Consider the following 22882-nt stretch of genomic DNA (forward strand, 5'->3'; position numbering starts at 1 on the left):
TCACAGAAATACTCCCAGCAGTAATCTAATAAAGGCCACACGATCTATTTGTATGTGACACAATGCTCGGTTCTACTGTGTCTTTTTCTCTGCTCACACTCCAAACGCTTTTCTATTTGTTAGGCAATATGCAGCAAAGGGCTGACTTTTTTATTATTATTTTTAATGTATTGCAGTGTATGGCTAGCGTAAACCTTTCTGTCAGGCTGGAAAATCAATTTTATGAGAACCTGAAGTATTTTGCCAGAGGATCAGGACAATGTAGTTGGGATTACTTACTGTAATATTTCAAGTAATTTTCTGAAATTGTGATATAGCTACCAACTTGACAGTTTGCTAAGGCAGCACAGTTAGATATGTAGAAGAGACCTTTAAAATATTCATTAGGGCAGTGTGTTTGTGAATGATGTATGAAGCTAATAACAAATTCAAGGTTAAGAACAGTCTGACTTCTCAGAAAGAGGAGACAAAGACCCAGCTTTGCAATAAGTAGTGAAACTTTATTAATTATTTCTGTTATAGAATACTAGCAGGAACTTTTTTTTTATATATCAAGATAGACAGATGTCGTGAGGACCCTAAATAAACTGATCTTGTGGGGACAAATAAAGTAGCGTTTGGAGAGACAGAATTCTCTTCCCTACGTCAGAAGACTGCATTGCACTTAGCTTCTGTTTACTGTGAAGATGAAAGAGTAGCTGTTTTGCTTTCTCACATCTTATCATGTGGTTTTCAAATTTTAAATGCAGATTCAGTGTCTTTTCTGTCTAATACGTTTGCTGCATCACCACGCTTACCCATCCCATATACACAGTGTAGTATCACCCTTAGGTCATGTGACTGTTCTGACTTCTGTCTTTTTCCAGTTATCCCCAAAGTAGCTTAGAGCAACCAAAAAATACATAGAGCTTGCAAATATTGGTGAGCTGCATCTTACCAGTCTGTGGAAGTGTAAGCCAACTGAAATACTGTCTGTTGTCTGTCTTTTGGTATTGAATTGCTAATTCTAATTGCAAGTCCATAGATGCATCCAGCTGCATACAACTTTAGAAGACATTTTTCTTGGCGTAATGTAACAACACTGTGCCTACTTATCAGCTTTGGACAATTGTCAAATCCACCAAAAATTAAAGAAAGTTTCCATGTTAATAATTAAAGGATCAGTATCAAATCTGATGACCTCAATAATGTTTTGAACTTTATAAGTTTGGGAATTGGTTGCTTCTGGGAAAAGTATTACACTAATTTATGTAATCATTTCAGACTGTGTTTAGATTTTTCTTTGGTCTTTTTTCCCCAAACACAAAATTTTCCGGAATATTCCTTTCCTTTCAGTCCCAAGGAGAAAATGTAATCTAAGGACAAACATAATAGGTCTGATTTTGTCTCAGTTTCACAGGTGATCTGAAACAACTGAAATGAATTTAACAGAGTGGCACAATTATTTCTGTAGTTACTGGATTCATTTTGATGCTATTGACTTTAAAAGAACACGCATCCCCAAGGGCAACATTTAGCTCATATTTAATTTGAGCACAGTTTTGAGGTCAAATTTTGGTTTGAGGATAAACCTTGATTAAGGTACCTGGTATTTTAAACAGATGTGGGGAGATACACATTACAATAGAAAGGAGATCTTTTTATTATGAAAAAATAATTTATTCATGTCATCTGAACTATAAATGGTATTTTAAAATAGTCTTTGATTAAAAAATATCTACTGAATAAAAATTACAGAACTAAATTCTGTCACTGAATATCCATAGGGAGCTTAATATACTCAAGCAACTATATAAATTAGCATGTACTATTTTGTCACATGTATAATATATGAAAATGTCATTTCACAGGGGCAGGCAAAGATGATGAAGGATGGAAAGGTTTTTAGAGTTATTCAGGAGAACTGCTGGGATCCAGAAGTACGGATTAAAGAGATGGACCTATCAGGTAATTCCATAAAGGAAATGAAAACATTGTGTCTCATACAGGATCATAACAACTTCTCTGTTAGCGCATCTTGAAGTGCTTAATAACAGTGTCAGAATTAAAAGGTCTGTCAAACTGATTCATTAGCTGAAGTGTGTTAAAAATCACTCATAGGATTTTCTGTATATTTGTTTCCTTTTCCTAACATTTTTTCTATTCAGATGTTGCAACTTAATTCTGTATTTTTGATAGAGGATTCTGAGCCTAGAGAACTGGTACAATTACTTTCTCAGGAAAGAGAGTTTTCCTGATTTAGAAAGAAGCCAAGCTTAGCAAATTTATTTTCCACAGGGTTACTGATATGCTGTTAAATGTAGTTTGTAAGATAGGAGACTGAGAATGAGAGAAGGAATTTTTAGTCTAATTGATGATTTTTTTAGTATTTATTAACACTGTAATTCCAAATTACTTTTGTGAGAGTAATATCGAGTTATTAAAGATTATATTTTCTTTAATTGAACCTGGAATAATTCCCTACATCAGTTCCTCAGTAGACACAACTTGAGTATCTTCTCCAACTTTTCAAAAAGAACAAATACATCTGAATTCTTTTGAAGAGCACATATTTTAAAAAGAGTATATTTGTGATTATTGTTTCTTCCTCTCATGGGATAGCATGTTAGGAGATACTTCAGGTCATTCTCCCAGTTGAGGTTTAGTCTTTAGTTAGATAGGGCAACTTGGCAGCTCAGGGGCTGGTGGGCAGTTTATGTAAACGCAACTTAGAAAATTTAAAAATTTCCTCATTTGCACACTGGAGAAGCAGTATTTCAAACTTTAACCATTAGACATTTAATTGGAATCCTAGAATGCCTGTGCAACATCTCTAAAATTTGTGCTGCCTTGACAAGATTGTAATCATTCCTGGAGTTAGCTATGTTAGGCCAGTTAGGGTATATTTACACAAAATGCAATCACATTTTGAGACTACCAATACAGATATTCTTGTCACTCAACCACAATGTGGATCATAAATAGCACCTTGGCATCTTTTCCTTTCTGATATTTCCTCCAGCACTAATGGCAAGTTTCTGTAAAACAATTCTGCCCCATCTAATTCCTCTAGATAAAGGGAAAACACAAGGGCAATTTTCTCAACTTTTTGCAACAGCTCTCCAAAACAGAATATCATAAAACTAACACCACAATATTCTTCCACAGACTGAATGAACTGTGCTCACTTGTTAAGAAAAATTTCTAAAACTGTGTGTTACAGCACCATCTGGTGGCTTTTGCCATAAAAATCTCCCCTTTTATTACAGCACTCTAGAGAAGCAGCCATCAGCCAATTAAGTGTAAAAATAAAGATCTTACAGAGTTTTTCATTCTTATCATTCTTCTAATGATAAAGACTATGGGCCATATTTTATTCTTTTTTTGTTCACAAAGCTGTAGCTACTTACTTCAAAGACAGTTTTGTGTAACAAAAAACAAGGTAGATTATGCCCAAAATATTAACCCCCAAACATGTCACAATTTTGGAACAAAGATGTGGGGAGTCTCCTAGTTGAACAAAACTAGTATCAGTCTTTGTAAGATGTTATTAACTCAGAGAGATAACTTGGAGCTTGACTGCGAAAAGTTTTGTTTGTGCAACACCCTAGAAATCTTGCCAGGGATAAGAAATGGTAGCCAATGTACCAAAGACAAGAAATTAGTTGTCATAATCATATGTCGTAGGTCTAATCAGTATACAAACCTGTGTTTGGAACCACTCACTAAAACAAGCTGTAACTGCAATTACCATCACAGTTCTGTGACACAAATCATCACAATTTTGTTGGAGGAAATATCTTCCAGTCAATCCGAACTACATTTTCTTATTATTTTCTCCTTTGTAAAAGCCTCTGAAGAGGTGCTTCCTGCTTCAGCAGCGACATGGTAAAATGCAGTGCTCTGTGTCATCACAGTGGTACGGATACCAATGACATGCCTGCCCTTATGGTATATCATCTGCTAATCAGACTGCACAGAGAGGATTCTGAAAGCTAAGGAAAATCATTTCCTAAATAGATTTTTTTCTGTGCTGATTCGTCTTCTTCCTAAGTCTAGTGTATGAGAATGTTCAGCATAGAAATCTACCTTTAAGATTCATGTTAAATTTGTCTTGTAGTTCACCTTTCAAAAAACCGGAATGTCAGTATGATGTTAAAAAGCTCTCTCTACCAAATATGGAAGGCAGAGATCTGGATTCTAGGAATTATCCTGTGACTCAAGAAATCTGAAACTAGCCCTCTTAAGTTAAGGATCATTCTGTTTTATTTCAAAAATCAGAACACTGAGGCTCCTAAAGGCTGATTTTGTTGCATATCAGTCACAAGAAGAAGAAGAAGTAAATAACAAAAGGGATATGGAGTACTAACTATTGAAAGTTCATTTTCCATCAATTAATATTGAAAAATACTTGGACATCTGTGTCACATCTTCAGGACAAGCTGATCAAAAACTAGGAGTAAAAGAAAAGAATTTGCATGAAAAAGGAATTTGAATAATTCAGTCCAAAAGAAGTCAAGCAGATTCTAACAATTAATGACTCCTAGGGGAATGGGAAAGAGAAACAGAAGGGAGAGCAAGGAAACACACAGTTTGATAAACAGGATCATCTAGAGAGAGACCGTTGTTACTATTAAAGCAGTACGGTATTCCAGAGCAGTCAGTGGGATCAAATGCAATGGAACTATACATCAACACAGGAGTCAGTAACACCAATACAGAGAAAGAATTGATCACTGTCCTAAGTAATACGTGTTACAACTTGTCCTTAGGAAGGAAATGTGAAACTTCAATGCAATTTTTTTAGAAAACATAAATAGGAAAGGATTATTAAGAAAAGCAGCTAGGTAGAATAAAAGGGCTTTGCTGAAAAGTGTAAAATGGGATTGGAACCAGATACAGTGCTTATCTGTGGAAAACATGGGGAATGTTCTCAAAAATACTAATCAAGTGTCCAGTAGTATACTGGCAGAGAATACGGTGAACTAGGGATCGAGACTTTAGTGCTCTTCATATGCTTTGCATTTGGGAAAAAATGGGAGATGCATTGTGCAAAGGTCTAAATTCTGGGCATCTGAATCATAAGTTAGGCTGTACTTAAATATCTATGTCATTTTGTAGATCTGCTCCTTAGGTCCCTCCCGTCCTGCTGCACGTAATGTTAATCAGCTTAGTCAGCTTTCTTTGTTATTGCCTACTTAAGTTAGTAAGGCAGAAGATAAAGTCATTCTGTTAAACATTGGAGTGCTTTGGCAACACCATTGTCTTAAAAGAAATTTGCACAGGATTTTTCTGCCTTCTTTTACATCAGTGGTTTCATTTTTAACAACTACGTTAAATTTTTAAAAGCATTACAAAATATGCGCATGATACATTATGATATGAGATGAAGCTACAATCAGACTGCTAATTACATTTCTGATTCAACTGTTTAGTGAATTCCTAATTATTGTTTATTCTTTCTATTGTTGTTAATTTGCTGGGTTTTATAGGTTCGTTCCTGTATAAAGTCATACACGAAGTTATGGTAGGGAGTTTTATTTGAACAGAAACTTAACAAAATAGAAGTTAATTCTCTTTATTGCTAAAATCAAAGTTATTTCTAACAACAGACAAACTTTTTCATACTTACAACCTCAGTAGTCCGGAAACAGGGTGAATAAAACCCATCCCAATACCACTTTGGGGAGCACTTAGAAAAATATTCTTTAACAACCTTTTGTCTTTGAGCTAATTTACATATTTATTTATGAAATATATGTGATAAACATGACCCCACAGTAAACTTGAGATACTGTATTTTATTGGTTTAACATAACTTCATGTTCATTCATGACATAGTAACATTAAATTGCTATTTTACTTAATTTTATACATGCATATCAACAACTTTAAAATCAAAATACTTAATTTCACTAAAGTATGAAAGTGTTCTTTTTCTTTCAATTTAGCAAAAATATTCCAGTCCTAATAAAGTGATACACCACAAGATTTATTACCATGATCCCCAATTTGCAAAAAACAGACTCTATCCATGCCAATGATAAATCATTCTTTCTTACCATTAAACCTTTAAACTATTAGGCGTTTGAAAGGCAACTACTTTTTTTTGCCTTTTCAAATCAAAGTCCTTTCTTACTTTTATCATTTTACCAAAAAAATGGTATATATGTAACATTAATAACTGCTGTTTTCTTTCACAGGTGTCACAGTCCAAGTCCTTTCTACAGTCCCTGTGATGTTCAGCTACTGGGTAGGTTCCTATTAGCATATTCTGTAATTCATAAATATTACAAACTATCTTAAAAATAAAGTGCAACTTCCTGTGAATTAGGTGACTAAAGTAGTTAATAGATCACTAAAGTAAAGGAGGAACTGTTCTGCTGTGTAAAACAAAAGACAAAATAGTCCAAGTATTGGAAGAGCCAGCAGGATGTCCTGGCACAGCTCCGCTCTGGAGTACGCTCAGTAAAAAAGAATGAGACAGCAACAAAATTTCTGCTGGGGACTTTATCAGGAGTAGCTGCGAGCAGAGAGAGAGAATTCACAGAGCACAAATCCATTATGTAGCAGGAAAATATATATGGATTGATTCCATGGAAGTTAGATATCAATCACTATTGTCTCGTAAAAAGAAGAAGTAAAAGATATTTTTGTGGCCTAATCCCCCTTTCTTTTAAACGTGCCATGGGAGGAGAACTCACTGACTCAGAATACTTTGAATCTTAAAATTCAGCAGCAAATTTAAATATATTCTATGCATGGTGATCTTGAATGCACCAAAGAAATAAAAAGTCTGAGAATATAAATCATAGCAAATGCTATTCTAAATATATTCTCAATTTGACTATTTAGCTGCTTGTAGAAATGAAACTGTAATGTGTAAACAGGTATCCTACATTAAAAAACATTGTGTTAATCCCATATATAAGTGGCATCACTGATCTTCAGAATTTCTTTTTGGGTGACATATCTTTAAAATTTTATTCTGATGTTTATGGGAATTTTTCCCCTTTAATATATTCTAGGGAAAAAAAACAGGAAACTAATCAATTGTATGGATATTACAGTTCCTTCATTAGAAATATGACTATCTCCTTCTAAATGTTAGAGAGCTTTGCTCAAGTTTTCGCTCTAAATTTCTCATGCTCCAGCATCCCACATTTCTTGTTTTTATCTTTCCAGGTCCAGTAATAGGGGACCAAATATTCATTGCTATATTTAAAAAAGATATGCTCAGATTTTTGTATTTATATAATCAAAACCAGAGGACTGGTTGACACAAAAGGACCAGATACTTAAGCACATCAGCAAGCTGGGCCAGATTACACTCATCCTGAGCAATGAAGGGAAAAGCAGTTGATATTATATTCAAGACAAGAAGAAGAACTGTACCCAGAGAATTTAAGCAAGGCAGAATTTAGTCCTACTGATTTCCAGTCATTCAGAACCGTAATGTAAAAGTTTAGGTTCAAGCCTTCTCTCTATATTGTTTGCAGTGACATTTACCCAGTATCTTCCAAAGGTGATAACATTTGAAAACTATATTTTAATGTATTATTCTGCTTAATATCATACCAGGCCAAACCTCAGGACACTTTAGATCTATCCCAGATATTAAATAATGACTTAGCTGCTACAGTAAGAAAGTACCCCAAGAGGTTTATTGGCTTGGGTACATTACCTTTGCAAGCTCCAGAGCTGGCTGTGAAGGAAATGCATCGTTGTGTGAATGAACTTGGATTTCCTGGAGTACAAATAGGATCTCATGTCAATGAATGGGACCTGAATGCACCAGAAATGTGTGATATCTATGCTGTGAGTAAATGTTTCTTTGCTTATTTGGGGAAATTCTGGGACATGGAATTCTATCTAAAAATATCTTGGGCCGTATTCAGTCATCAGCTAGATTTATAGATCCATTAAAACAATTGATCCTTCCAACCTGTTTAGTGTAAATGAAAGAACATTTACAAAACAGCCTCACTAATTTTCATTAATGACTGGGAAATCAAACTAATAAGAATATTCATTTAAAATTGTGCAATATTTTTTAAAGAAAGGAGAGTGCATCTCAAATGTGGGGTTTTTTGTGGGTTCATTAATCCAGACCTATTTAAACCAATGAAATATCATCAAGCTCATAGGACTCTTAGTCTTTGATCCCAAATTTCTTATTCAGTCAAGTGAAATCAGTGAGTTTTGAGGTTCAGATAACGTAAAATTGGCATTTTTCAGGCACAATCCCATTTGCACCCCATGCAGTTACACCTGACTAATCCTCAGTGATCAGAGAATTTCAGTTTTAATTATATATGATAATTCATTACAGGTTATAATGTCAATAATAGGAAATAAAACATTCTGAAACATACTTTATAAAATTAATAATAAAATCTTTTTATGATATGAGTTTTCATTGTAAAGAGTTGCCATCTTGGTTTCTGAGGATAAGTGCAGTAACAAATAAGGCATTTCTGCTGTGTTTGCTTTTGTGTTCAAGTTATTATATCCAATCCTATTGAGATAATTGAAAAAAACTCTCTGAGATTTTCAGAGATTTCAGGGAAAGATACTTATAGAGCCAAAGTACTGCACAGACTTATGCAAACAGGACCAAAAATTCCAAATTTAATGTATTGATTGTAAAATGAGTTCATAGACTGCATTTCTTAAACAGCCTGAGGTCCAGATGGGGACTCTCATTTGTCTAAATTATGGGATTTAATCAATGTACATTCTGTGTCTGTTTCAGAGGTTATTATAGCTGTCACCCTGAAATTGATTCATAGAGGATATTTTTCAAAACTCTCAATTTATTCAAGAATTCTGTTAGCGCAGCATCTGGACAATTTATTTGGTTTTATGGTCACACACAGTCTGTTAGCAGCTTCTACTTTCAGAGAGGCACACGTTCTTCAGCTTATGTTTAACACATGTAGGAAGTAACCTCTGTCACTTGTAGAAACATCTTTGGATAATAAAGATTGTGAAATAAAACCATATTTGATAATGAACTTTATCAATACATCAAGACAGTTATTGAATTGCTATTTTTAGTTTACAAATGTAGATGACAATTACTCCCTAGAGTCCATAAGTTATAGCTTTATTTATGCATTTAATGGTAAATAAATCCAAAATTTTCAATCTTGTGATAATCTCCTTAGCAACAAGAGGAGGTCCAGAAATACATCTGACAAAACGAAGCTGTTAAATCCTGGTTAAGTATATGAATGGCTCTGATGACTGTATACTTAAATTTAAGCACATAGTTAAATAACTCAATCAGGATCAATATCTCATATTGTTCTTCTGTTTTCCTTTCTGAAAGTGTCAGCGGTTTGGGAAATGTAATGTACTTGAGTGGAGATGGATTATTGATCAGAATGCAACCAGATTTCCAACTCTTAGGATGGGTTAGAAAAGGTTTTAATTTTTTTTAAGCCAGGCAGCAGGCCAAAGGGGCCAAATGTGGTGTGATAGCAATGAAAATTCCTGAATGCAGCTGGAACACTTCTGTAAAACCATTCTGATCTAGACAATATTCTGAGAATTCATCCTCTCATGTGAGATGAAACCAAAAGAAAGCTAGTTTGAACTGAGTTTTATAGTGCAGGATGACTGGCATACACACAGCTAAAAAAAACATTTTTGTACCACATTAATCTGAGGAGCACTTTGACTTAATAATAAAATGTTATCATCAGTGTTTCCAAACCAGCAGTCTCAAAAAGAACTTTGAATTCGAATGACGACTTCAGGTTATGGACCAGAGGACTAAATATAACCTACTATTGGTTATGGTTTTCACTTCTGGGCCTATTTTCATCATTAATAATTGATGTTCGGTACAGTTTTGCAGGTAATCTTTAAAGCCTGGCTAAGAACGTAGCTACATTTTGGTATGCTTAAGTCAAGATTAACATTTTTTCTCTTTGCTGAAGGCTGCTGAACAATTAAATTGCTGCCTCTTTGTTCATCCCTGGGACATGCAGATGGATGGAAGGATGTCCAAGTACTGGCTTCCCTGGCTGGTAGGTGAGTGTATTGCTTAATCTGTGTTTACAAACTGTCACTGAATTACGCCCAGGAGATTTTTGCAAAGGTGCTAGTACAGAGAAAACACACATGATTTTTCTATTAATCTGTTTTTTTTAAATCCAGTGCTACTATTAAGTCTGTTGTGGAAATACAGCAGTCTCTTTTTTTAAGCCTGTATAGTTTGCCTAATCTTTTTATATCCAGACCTAAAATGAGTAAGACTAGCAACAGAATCTGGTATTCTCTTGTCTCCTAAATACAAAGAGAGCGGATGACCAGAGAAAAGTCAACTGTCTCTGAAATGAGAATGCTCCCCCAAAAAAATTTGAGCAAAAGAAGGACAGGGAGAGTAGGCAAAAGCAAAAATTACTTCCTGGAATTTTTTAGGACTATTTCTTGGAGAAAGGTTGATCAGGAAGTATATTGAATTTAAGTTCACTTGAACTATTGTAGCTCAAACAACATGTACTTTGGAAGCTCCCCAGAGATGCAGTCAAAAGGGAATTATGTAGTTTCTGTTTTTCCCCTACTTGCTAGATAAATCAGAATAACACTGAAGAACTCTTCTAACAGAGAAATGCTATTTAGAAATACTTAGGCCAGATTCTGCCCTCACTTATTTTGTTTTGTGTGGTGTAATTCCTCTGACTCCAGTAGGAATATTTGGAACAGAACTGGGATTTTTATGCTATAGACACTGGAAAAATCTTAGTGTTCCAGTCCCTGTATTATTTTAAAACAGTATCAGTTGTTTTTAATCAGAGCAGGCGCAACAACACCGACTTCAGAAGATTAAAGTTGTTACTTTTACGTACCAAGCTGCAATAATCTAAAAGAAGATTTTCCTAGTAAGTCTATAAGGCTTTGCATCTCAGAGGGCTGTACAAACATTAATCAAAGCCACCCTGTTGAGCTGGATAGGTATTGTTACTTCCATATAAGAGGGGAACTGAGATAGCTCCTAATTTCCAAGCTGGATGTCTAAAGTTAGACACTTAAATGACATGATATTCTAAATACATTAGGTGTACTCAGAAATTGAAGCCTGATTTAGGAACTTTAACTGCTGTTAGGTTCCTAACTCCAGGCACCCAAAGACAAAGAGAGAGAGAGATTCTGTCTTAACTGCAGGCACTGGCACCATGTTACAACCAAACCCCGATTCCCTGTTGGAATATCCTCTAACATGTCTGCCCCACTTTCCACACAAAGGAAACCCAGAAGCACAGAGGAGAAGAGAACTTGGCATATTCCAGACTGTTTTTTGAGCTAGGATAACCAGGGAACCAAGCCTGTACTATGCAGTTCAGCATATATCCAACCTACCAGCCAGCTGTCCTAGTAGTGTAGGATAAAAACTGAAATCAGAAAATCTTAGCTTCCAGTCCTGTGTTCTCATTACAGTTAATGAGTTAATTAATTAATGCTCAGTTCAGAGTTCCTCTAATGGAAATAATGCTGCACTGTAATTGTCATTTTTGCACTAGGTTCAAGGCCTGTTGAGGATAACATTTAAAACTCAATCTTTGCCCATATATGCTAAAGCTTTTTGTGTTGATAGGCATGCCAGCAGAAACAACCATAGCCATTTGCTCCATGATTATGGGAGGAATTTTTGAAAAATTTCCTAAGCTGAAAGTTTGCTTTGCACATGGAGGTAAGCAATATACCTTGTGAAACTTTAGTTGAGCATGGTACAATTGTATTTTCTGATATGCCAGCTAATGGGGTTATCGGTCTAAGCCTGACACCAGCTGAGTACTATTACCCCAGTGAGGATATCTGCTAGCTAGGTTGCTCATATGAACACTCTCCAGCCTGTTTCAGCCAGCGTTGGAACTATTAAGGTAGCCTTTAAGAGGAAGCAAGGAGGAAGGGGTAGGAGTTAAGGGGGGCAGGAGGCAGTTGAAACAATTAGGGAAAGGGACAAGGAGGCAGCAGCAGGAATTTGGGGGTCACTGTAATGAAGAGCTGCAGAAAAGAGAAAAGGAAGGTAACAAGAGGGAAGGAATAGAAATACTGCTGATACAGAGCACATTTTTTCTAAGTAACTGACAATAAAACTTCTGGATCTCTGTGCTGGTAATGTAGATTTTTTTCCCTTGAGTATTTTTAGCTTCTGTTACTAAAAATTTCTCCTTGCAGGTGGAACTTTTCCATACACAGTGGGGCGAATCTCCCATGGATTCAATGTGCGCCCTGATTTGTGTGCAGTGGATAATAAGGTGGATCCAAGAAAGTACCTTGGTTCATTTTATACCGACTCCCTTGTCCATGATCGCAGTGCACTGAGGCTACTAACAAGTGTAATAGGAGAGGTGAGTTTTAATGTTTCCAGAGGCAGGTGAGTCATTCTATATTTAATTCGTTCTCTAAGAAAATGCAAAACAAGAGAAAAGAGCAGAAAGAAGACAGCATATTCACCTAGTAAAATCAGAACGTGAGCTATTATAAATTGATGTATTTCTGTCATGTTAATAATGTTCCTGCTACATGGTTGTTCATGCTACATGGTAAAACAACTCTGAAATGGTTGTTTTAATCCATGAAATCAGGCACTGTGAACTTCACTTCAGTGTGGCTAGTTCCTCGTGTAAGGTTGGTCAGGATGGGACTGCAAGCAAAGACTGCCTTATTTGGAGCCTTGTTTTCAAATAGCTTAATTTTCAAATTCAAGTGTATACTTGAGAAAATCAAATAGTATTTCAACTTGAGAAGATGCAGGCAGAAAGAAATCAGCAATAAAGAGAGCTTTTTGGGGGATCCTGGGTAAGACGTTAAATATCATGGATTGCAAAATATTTTAATTGTTATAATAGTGAGTAAATCTTAGTAGTTTAGCCACCTGTTTAAATCAGATACAGTGTGGGACAGCAACATCCAAAACAATCATTGTAATGTTTCAAATAATTTCTTCTTATTAGTAAACGCTCAGGAAGGGGTTGAAGATGACGTCGCTCAGGCCAATTCTCGGTGGCTCATGAGAAGTTAACAAAAGCCCTGTATTTGTGTCCTGATCTCTGAAACTCGAGGAGTTTCTGCAGCTAGCAAGCAGATACCTACAAGGCGAGAAACATAGAAATGCTAGCTGTGTCATTGACTTTCTTCTCCCAACAACTCTATTCCTCTTTCCTGAACATTAGCTTCTAGGCTCACTTAGCACTTTCTGAGGTATGGGGCAGTTGCTATTATCAGGGCCTGTTGTATGACCAAAGTTCAGAAGGACAGCAAAACAGAATGTTTTCTTTCTCGCTCCAAAAATGCTACTGTTGATTTCCCATTTTCATCTATAATGGTCTGAACAGGTTGCTGCAATAAATCTGCACTAGGACTGACACAGAGATGATTTGCCTAGCCAGCCAAAAATAATAGTGTAGAAGAAACTATTGCCATTCTTTATCTTGGCATTTTGAGTCTCAGCCCTTTGCAATCAATGGGTTTTCAGTCTGTGCTGCACAGAAAACCTACAGCTTTGAGTAAATAAATTGAATTTGTGCAACACTGCACCCACACATCCTTTTTTTCTAGATTCATTCCATTTGTAAACTGAACTATAGAAATTAAGAGCAGAGCTGGACAGGAAGTACAACAGCACACTAATATGTGACCGAAGAATTTAACTTATGTTTCTTTTAACCTGTATATAATGCAAGTCTCAGAGCGGTTCTGCTTTAGAGCAACAAGTTAAGCTTTGCACCTTAAGGTTGCTCTAACCTGTGGCTGTTGTGGGAAAGCTGCTCTTTGCACTACATTTGAACTGTAATTTCTATACCTTTCTTCCTAAGCAGCAATGTATGGACTCTGGCCTTTAATCATTAGTGGCCAGTCTTTGCAACTGAAATGTAGTTGTTTGAGGAGAGAGGGGTTATGAATTATAATTGTATAATTTAAGTTACTCAGCATTGTCAGAAGTGACATGCAATAGCCTCTATGCTGTCTGTTTTACTTTGCCAGCATAATTCTGAAATTAAGTTTCTTGATGTAATATATGACGTGTACTACACGGGATGTTAGTGTCTTCTTTAATTCTCCTTTGAGTATTTTGAGCTCAGCCATATGACATCAGGTGGAAAGGTCTGGGAAAGGTTACAGGCTTAAGAGACTGAAGTGGTGCTTCCCCAGCTGATTCTACTCTATAAATTCAAGCTGAGAAAACTAGATTTACTACCCTTTGTTTTCTGTCTGTTGGGAGGGAAGTCATCCACCTCCCACTTCACTGCTCTGCTTATGAAATACTAGTATTGCTTAAATATCTATCTATACGTGTATTTGGCTTTTAATGAACACAGTTGTGCCTGTCCATACAATAATAAATGTCTCTGACAAGAACAGCAGAAGAATCTTTCTCAGTATAAAAACAGTGCCAGGGACAAGGAATTACTGAAGGAAAATGAAAGGGTTAAAAATCCAAACAAAATCCTGTTTGGTACAGTTATTTTACATCAAGTGTATTTTTGCAGGTATACACACTATCTTTGCACTCTTGTTTTCAATGACCTCGCTGATCCCTTGTCCCTTAATCACATACGTATCTTTGAGATGGCACTTTTCTTAGAACAACAAAGTAACCTCTTCATTCACTGAAGCATTTTAGCTGTCATGCCTGTTTTTCTTTCCAGCATCATCTGGTATTTGTATTTTTACATAATATCAAATAATAATTTAAACATATTTTAATGTACAATTCTTTTACAACCATTTGCCCCTTTGTTTAGCCTGTGACTTTGTGAAGAAGGACTCTCCATAACCATATTCAATTCATGATGGCTCAAGCATCTCCCTAGTCCTCTGCCAGAGAGCCTTCCTGGTTAACACTGGTCCTTAGAAGGTATTTTTCCTTATGTGGCAGCAAGTCGTCATTTGACCTGAGCAGCCTCTATGGGGCTAAATTTTGTTACCCTTCGAACATTCTGGAGAATGTACTGCAGCACCGGGCATTTGTTAAAGGTCAGGGATTCCCTCTCAGATTGCATCTGTTAGACAGAACCTTTTATTGGTGCTAACTTTTTTTTTATTACTGTTCTAAAAGCCTTAAGGGGGGGGGGGGGTAGAGCAATTTAATCTTTCTCCCTAATACCTGTTTCTTTCTTTCCTATTTAGAAGATAATCCTGCTCTGCTCAGTAAAATAATTAGTTTCATAAGATGCAACTTTCTTTGCTAGATTGGGTATCATCTGTACTTGATTGACCAGTTGGTAACTTTAGTGAGGAGTAAATCTCCCTTCTCCACCTTTTCAGTCTGTGTCTTCATGTGCAGTGTCTCCTTCACATAACCTTGTATTTCAAGTCAATCTTTGCATTGTCAAGCATACATTAATACAAACATCTAAGCAGAACAAATGCAGCCATCCTGTCTTGGAAAGGGAAAAGAACTGAATAGTATTGGGTGGTTGACCCCAGGACCAGAACATAACCTACAGCCTGTTTTATCTACGTGAGCAGACATAGTCTTAACAGTGACATGACTTTATATTTGAGTGAGTCATGTGCTGGTAATACAATTAGGCATGCCAGTTTTACATTATTTTAATATTCTTCTATTCAAAGGATTCCTTATCCAGAATGGCACTCATAAGATGAAGTGGGAACAGAATTCTGGGCTTTTTCAGAAAATTTGGGAAAAAATAACAGGTTGAAATCCAGGCTTTTCTCCACAGCACCTCAGAGAACTTGGAAGTCTGTAGAATTAGTTAAATACATAAACTACAGAAATTATTTCAGGTAGGGAAAGTGCTGAGTGTGTATAATGAAAAACTAATTATTTTAATGACAAAAAATTAGATTGTCAAGAAGAAGCACTTGGAGATAGTGTTTCACTAATGGCAGTCAAGAAAGAAGGAAGTTTCATTCCAGTAAAACTATTTATAAAGCAAGATATTATTCCAAATTAATGAGCAGTCTCACTGGAATGAGACTTCCTTCTTTCCTTCTTATGGTGAAAGGGGATAAGAAAGATGTATGTATCTAAATAAGCAGCAGATTAGGCTTCTTGTTGTGATATTCCCCAACCACATTACTGAAAAGTCATGAGTCAGATCCCAAAAATGTAAATGCTTTTAACACTCAAAAGAATTTGAAAAACAGTACATTATGGGTTCTTTTTCATAGCCTAAGGCATCTTATCCTTGAAAAAACATTCATGTCATGTTTTCAAGCTTTCCTTTATAACCATGAGGAGAAAAAACGTCCTTTGTTTTCTGGTGAAAGTTGACATTCCCACACAATACCTTTCCAAGGGTCAAGGGCTTAAAAAAACACCAAGTATCTCAATATTTTCAATGAAATCATGAGTGCTGGCAGAATAAATATTAGATGAATACATGCTGGGCTAAAAACAGCGTTACTGGGTCTTGAGGATGACACTGTAACTTTCCCAGCTGAGGTCTGAAATAGGACAGCTCTCTAGAGAATAGCTGAGAGCTGGGGAGGAAGGGCATCAGGTGTGTGTAAAGATGTGCATAGACATGGCTTAAGATCCCTAGGGATCAGCCGTTACCTGACATCAGTGTGATGTGTTGGCTTTGAGCTTATGAATATTAAAATCCAGTGACAGCTCTTATGAGTCATGTACCTTTAATTTCAACTTTTCTTAGTTTTGGGTGCAGGTTAATTTGTATCCCAGTTAAAGGAAGCAGAAGTATACATTTCTGAGAAAGAATTTTGTAAGACTGCAGAATTGCTGCAGTCCTCCCCTCCTCCATAAGGCAGCATGCAGTGAATACAACTACGGCTAATATGGCTATAAAGAGGGAAGAACTGGGCTGACGGGATTAAATGATTCAGTGTATCTCTACAAAAAAGTTCCCCATGGTAATTCCTCAAGAGCCTTTATCAGAATGTATAACATGCTCAGGCCAGAAATCAGAGCTGAACGGGCTACAGCAATCTGGCCTTTCTTGAGGTGTATCCTGATAGTAGGAAAGAAGATGAGATTCAAGGTAAATCACTAATGTAAATGGAAGAACTCATGATTGATGCTCTTTGAGATTCTCTTTAAGATTCAGGTCCCTATTACTGTGAAAAAAAAATCTATTACAGTTTTGCTGAGTAGAAGGGTCCACTGAGGTTAATCACTGTAAATACGTACTTTTCTAAAAGGAGAGATGAATTATTAAGATATCAAACTATAAATCCTCTATGGAAAACAGACTTTGTGGTATCCTTTGGAATAATATGGTAATAAATAATATGTTAGGAGTATTTATCTACAGAGACCTCGCAGTACTTATCTGAGGCTGTTGCTACAGGCAGGTATTGCAATCCCCACTTTATAGATGGGTACAAAACTGAAGCTCAAAGAGTTTCCATGAATAGCCTAATATCCCTTGTAGCAGAACAACAATGCTATTTCTGGATTTTCTCATTAATTTACAGCTCTTAATTTTACTGCTAATGACTAGAACATGATTAGCTGTGAAACACTTTAAAGGAAAATAAAAAGATAACTGAGATAATGTATACAGATTATTCCAGTGACAGGGTGCCATTTCTTTCTCCTCTGGTATATGGGAAACGTAAACAAGAATGTAAGAACCTTCCTGGCTTAGTTAACCTTGACTAACAAACATCTAGGAAGGCACTGGATTTCAATCTCCTTTGCCAAGAAATCCATTTTCTATTATAGAGCTAGTATGGTTTTTGATTCTTTTGTATATGGCATACATTTGTTTTACATTTGTGCAGAAAATGTCTTGGTATCAGATAGAATATTATAAATAAAAGAATGTCTTTAGCCGCCTAAACATATGCACATCCAAATATATTTTCTGTCTACTCTACACTCAGAACTTGATTTAGTAGACAAAGGAATATAAATTCTCCTACTCTAATCTTATGGCAAGACTTCTATAATAAATTATATTGCAGCAATGTAGGACAGAACAATTGAATTTGTATCTTCTGTTGAGTTTTCCCATACAGTCTTATATAGGTTATTTCAGAGACTCTTGGGTGACATCTACTGGAAATAAATAAACATCATTTGACAAATAAGAAAAATAAATCATTTCATAAAATATCTAAAATACATTTTATTTGCCCTATTTCAGCTTAACTAACTGAATTCAAATGCTATAACCATTGCCCAAAAATTCATGAGCTTGGCTTCAAATTCATGAGATATTTAAGAGCATACACTTTTAATGAAAACCATGGTTTTGAAATAGTCACATCTCTCCAGGAAATGAAGCTTAAAGGAAAATAGACTTGTGATAAAATCAAGAGAATTGGCAATATTCACTATTCACTATTCATGTATAAAATATTCACTCTCTAAGATAGATAATATGGGGAAATACATTTCAGTGATAAAATGAACCTGTAACAATACGGGCCTACTGCGGACTTGCCTGCTTCCATCTCTGCTCAGATTCACGCTCTGAAAGGAGTAACGCATACAAATTAGTACTGAATTTTCTTTTAACTGACTGTCACCTTCAGAAAAAAATCAGATCATGTCCCTCATATTCTCAGATACATTTTTCATATTCATAACTAATACCCAATCTCAAACATAATGAAATTTTAAAAAATTACAGACTTCCCCAAAATATGAAATTTTATAAATGAGGTTTTTGGTCTTTTTACCAGAAGTTGAATACTAGTTAAATTAAATAGATTATTTAAATGTCTGCATAAATTCTGCATTGTCCCATGCTTGAAGTAGCTTCAGGTTGCAATTACTGCAACTTAAAAAAACCACACAAAAGATAATTTTGACTGTTTTGTATTTTTTGTTACATAATTTTACGTATATGTGTAACTAAGAATTTCAAATTTAAGAATCCAGATCCAAGTGTCATCTCTGAGTTTAGTGGAGAACTTCCTGAGATTCATAAAGAAATGTGCCATTAGTTCTCGTATGTCTGAACTATAGCAAGGTTCAATCTTCCAAAAAAACTGTTTTAGCTCAAATTTTGTGTACACACTGGAATTAGTTATTTATGTATTAGGCTGGCAGGAATGACATCCTACTGTCAGTCACCTGAATGCAATGTAAAATACAAGATTTTTTTCTGGCCTGCTTTTGCAGGTCACTTGACAATCTATAGAGAAGATCAGACTCATGATTTTTGTGTTTTTCGGACTGCACAGAACAGTGCAGAGCATGCAAGTAACCTTGAACATGAACAAGAACCAAAAAGTAAGTCAATAAACAGAAGGAAGCAGCCTATGTTCCCTTTATTGGCCACTTAATTGTGGGACCACATAACCCTGAAACTGCAGGTAGTATAGGAGATTAATAGTAGATTCCTTCTTGATGCATTTCAAAGCCACGCCACACTACAGAAAATCAATCTGTGGAGGAAAATACCATTAGTATTATATTCATCCAAGCAACACACACTCTTTCCATGTGCCTGGAATTTGCATTTTGAACTTTCTGTGCATCAAAATATACCGAAGTTTAGTTAGACATTACAAAAACATTAACAAACACCCAGTACTTTTTTCAAACTTCACCCAATATTCACCCAATATTGCTTGTATAAAATAAACTCTGAGTCCTTGTTTTCAAGGTTTATGTTTTTTCCTAGTGAAAACTTTAATCCAAAGAATATTTTCACATCCTCTTTTGTGATTAATCAGTCCAATATATACATGTAATTTCCTGTGTTTTATTAAAATTCCAGAAAGTATGTTTAACTATATTATTTAACATTACTACAAGATGTATAACATGTTTCTTTACTACCAGGACAAGGTTATTTTGGGGACAGATTACCCTTTTCCACTGGGGGAACTGGAACCTGGAAAATTGATTGATTCAATGGAAGAGTTTGACAATGAACTAAAGGTATAATCTTTACATTTGTTCTTTTTCCATTTTAAGCCTCCAGTTTTAGTCCCTTGATAAAACATGGAAAAATCAGTGGAATACACTGACTTCTGCAAAGATTGGAAGAGGCCCTTTAGTCTCATTACAGGCCTTCACCAGAACATTTTAAAGCATGAGTAAAATCACTTGACTAAAACATGATTTCAGCTTACATAAACATATATATATATATACACATACATACACACACACACACGTATGTTTTGTTTTTACAGGATAAACTCAAGGCTGGCAATGCTCTGGAATTTCTGGGCCTTAGCAGAAAGCAATTTGAATAATTATGAAGATATCAAAGAGACCAAACTTTGGAAATAATATTGAATCCTTATGTGCTGTTATACTGGTGAAAAAAATTGACAACTACATTATAGTCTACTGTTATTTCCAAAAGCGAGGGTACTGGAAACGTGTACGCACAGGCATTTCTGTGTATTTGAGGATTTAGGTTCTGTTTACACAATTTTGAAATTCCTGCTTTCATACAAAATGGATGGTTTCGTTTTTTGCAGATTCTCACTCAGCATCTCTGAACGAGAATCAATGCCATGACGTTAGAACTTGATTCTTTGGAATAAAGAACAGACAAAATTATGACTTGTCTCCGTTACATTTCAGTCTTTGTTATTTCTGATACCAAATAAACAAAATTTAAAAGACAGTATTTGCCTTTATCCACTGATTGAAATCGCATAAAATTGCACTTTAACCCAGCACTTCAATTGTATGTACTGACACTTTATAAATATTGTGAAAGGATGAAAAAGGTCTATGGACTTCTACTTTTTAGCTGTTGCCTACATCACTGGCAACCATTTCATCAGAAACGATTTGAACAATATGGTTGTAGGTGCAGAAATAATGTTTTTGTGTGGATAATACTTTGCACATCGCTGTCAAAATAAATAATAGTAGTATCTAATAACAGCATGGTTTAATGTTCTATTCTTTAAAATTATTTCCTAAAAATAAGACTGGATACTTTAAATGAAATATGTTAATGCTCCTTCTAGTTTGAGTCCTGCTATACAGATGGAAGACACTTTTGTAAGCTACTGAAGGGTAGATTGAAACAGGTTTTCATGATTATCAGGTGAGAGAAAAGGTATCCTCCTCCTGAGAGGATTTTAAACTAGTCAGAAAAATGCTGATGAGTACTTACACTTTCCTTTCTCATGTGTTCATTTGCTTGCTAGATGTCATACCGTCATTCTTCTATTTAGTCTTAGAACAGCCCAGGGAAAATAATAGACAGAATTTGGTTTTGTACTGTAGCTGTGACCATATCTGTCCTTATATCAGAGATTGAACTGTGGGGATATTGAACCTCAGCAGTTTCCACTGATACAAACCTCTGTTGAACTACAAGCAAAAAAGGCCTTGTCCTTCCTTACGGTGTCAAAAAAAACAAAGAATGGGGGGCAGGGGTGTTAATTACATCTTTGCTATTTTGCAGATTCCATAAAAGACTACTGGACATCAGTATTTGCTGAAGTAGTCAGCAGCTCGCAGGTCCCTGTGAATATCAGGTTGTTATATAAGAGGAAAAGAGGACCTAGATAAAATAGTTTATAACAATATTAATTGTCCTAGAATTTGCAGAATTTTGTTGACCTTTTTTATTTAAATATCTACAAAAGGGTAAAATACTCAGTGGCTTGCATGTATGGTGATTTTTCAACCAGATTGTTTTAATTAAATTTCAAAATAGAAGAAAAGCAACTTCATTCTCATATAATATTCTCTTCCTTCAGAATATTTAATTTTCACAAATGTTTAAATGGATTTAAGAGACAAATATATTGCAATTGCTCCAATACATTTTAGTCAGATTAATTAATTCTTTTTCTTTTTTTTTTTTCCCCTGAATGAAACCTGTTCAGTTAGTGAGAACCCAATGTCTGCATCTTTGGGGACCAAGTTCTGGAACCTCTTCAATAGTAAAAACAGTATTTGATTACCTTAACTTGTGACTGAATGGATGATTGCAGCTCTGCATGGTAATTAATTAATGTGCATGCAGTGCTTAAATCATATTTGTTATGCTCCATCATTATTTAATGATATTCTATTTATTCCTGATGTCTTCACTTAAGATTTCAAACTGGGATATAATCCTCTCTGCTTTTTTTTTTTTTTTTTTTTTTTTTAAGGACAATGATAATGTAAAAATGCAATGACACAGTCCAACAAGACATTTTTAATATTCTTCCACCAATTTTTAGAGGAATATATGCAAGTGGAATAGCCAGTCTCCATGAATTTTATGCAATGACTTAAACAATAAAGTCGAACACTGCACTTCTTAAGATCATTAAAGGAAGATTTTCAAAGACTTCAGTTCAGAAGCTTTGCCCAAAAGCATGAAAGGAAAGATCAGCTCCTAATCACAACAGAAATCTTTGTTCTACCTTCTGTAAAGTAGATTAAGCATAACATGGAGAGGTTTAGACAGTTCATATTCAGTACAATGTGAGACAGAGTAAGAGTATGTATCTTGCCAGGATATTAGAGAAAAAAATGAGTTGCTGGACCTATTAATCTGGAAGGACACAATGTACCACTAGACAGCTTTAATTCTGCATTTTTGGCATTGAATTTCTAGAGAAATACTATCTGTATAAGTCAGTGATGCAAGTAGGATCATATTATCATATACGCCACAGAGTTGAGATGCAGAAGGACTCTTAAGTGTTCCTGCCACTTAAGAGTGGAAAGTTTTATCTAGTTTGCTACTACCAGTACCAAGAAGAGAATTACAGACACAATATGCCTTTCACAATCTTGACAGTTTTGCTGCAAAATGATTATAGTGACTTTAAATATATTTAAAGACCTTTCCCACTTCTCCCCATGGCCTCCATTCCCAGCTTTTAGCACTTAAACAGATGCTCTTTTATACTGGTGCCCCCCATGCAACTTCTTTCAAATCTGAAAAAATCTGGAAGGCAGCCATTATGGGAGGATCGTGCTTTCTGGTGACTACACTTCCCCGTCTCAGTAGCACAGGCTGTGCAAGGCCCA

At 35.5% G+C, this 22882-nt stretch overlaps 1 protein-coding gene across 1 annotated transcript; it reads left to right on the forward strand.

Moving 5' to 3' along the window:
- Positions 1-1802: 1802 nt before the first annotated feature.
- Positions 1803-22007, forward strand: ACMSD (aminocarboxymuconate semialdehyde decarboxylase). Its single transcript, XM_026088972.1, has 8 exons — positions 1803-1947; positions 6183-6232; positions 7561-7797; positions 9927-10020; positions 11585-11680; positions 12169-12341; positions 19721-19819; positions 20077-22007. Exons 1-8 carry the CDS (start codon positions 1803-1805, stop codon positions 20137-20139), a joined length of 957 nt encoding a protein of 318 aa, XP_025944757.1. The 3' UTR covers positions 20140-22007.
- Positions 22008-22882: the final 875 nt, after the last annotated feature.

The sequence above is a fragment of the Apteryx rowi genome, unplaced genomic scaffold (genome assembly GCF_003343035.1).
Source record: "Apteryx rowi isolate R43461 unplaced genomic scaffold, aptRow1 scaffold_8, whole genome shotgun sequence".
Lineage (NCBI taxonomy): Eukaryota > Metazoa > Chordata > Aves > Apterygiformes > Apterygidae > Apteryx > Apteryx rowi.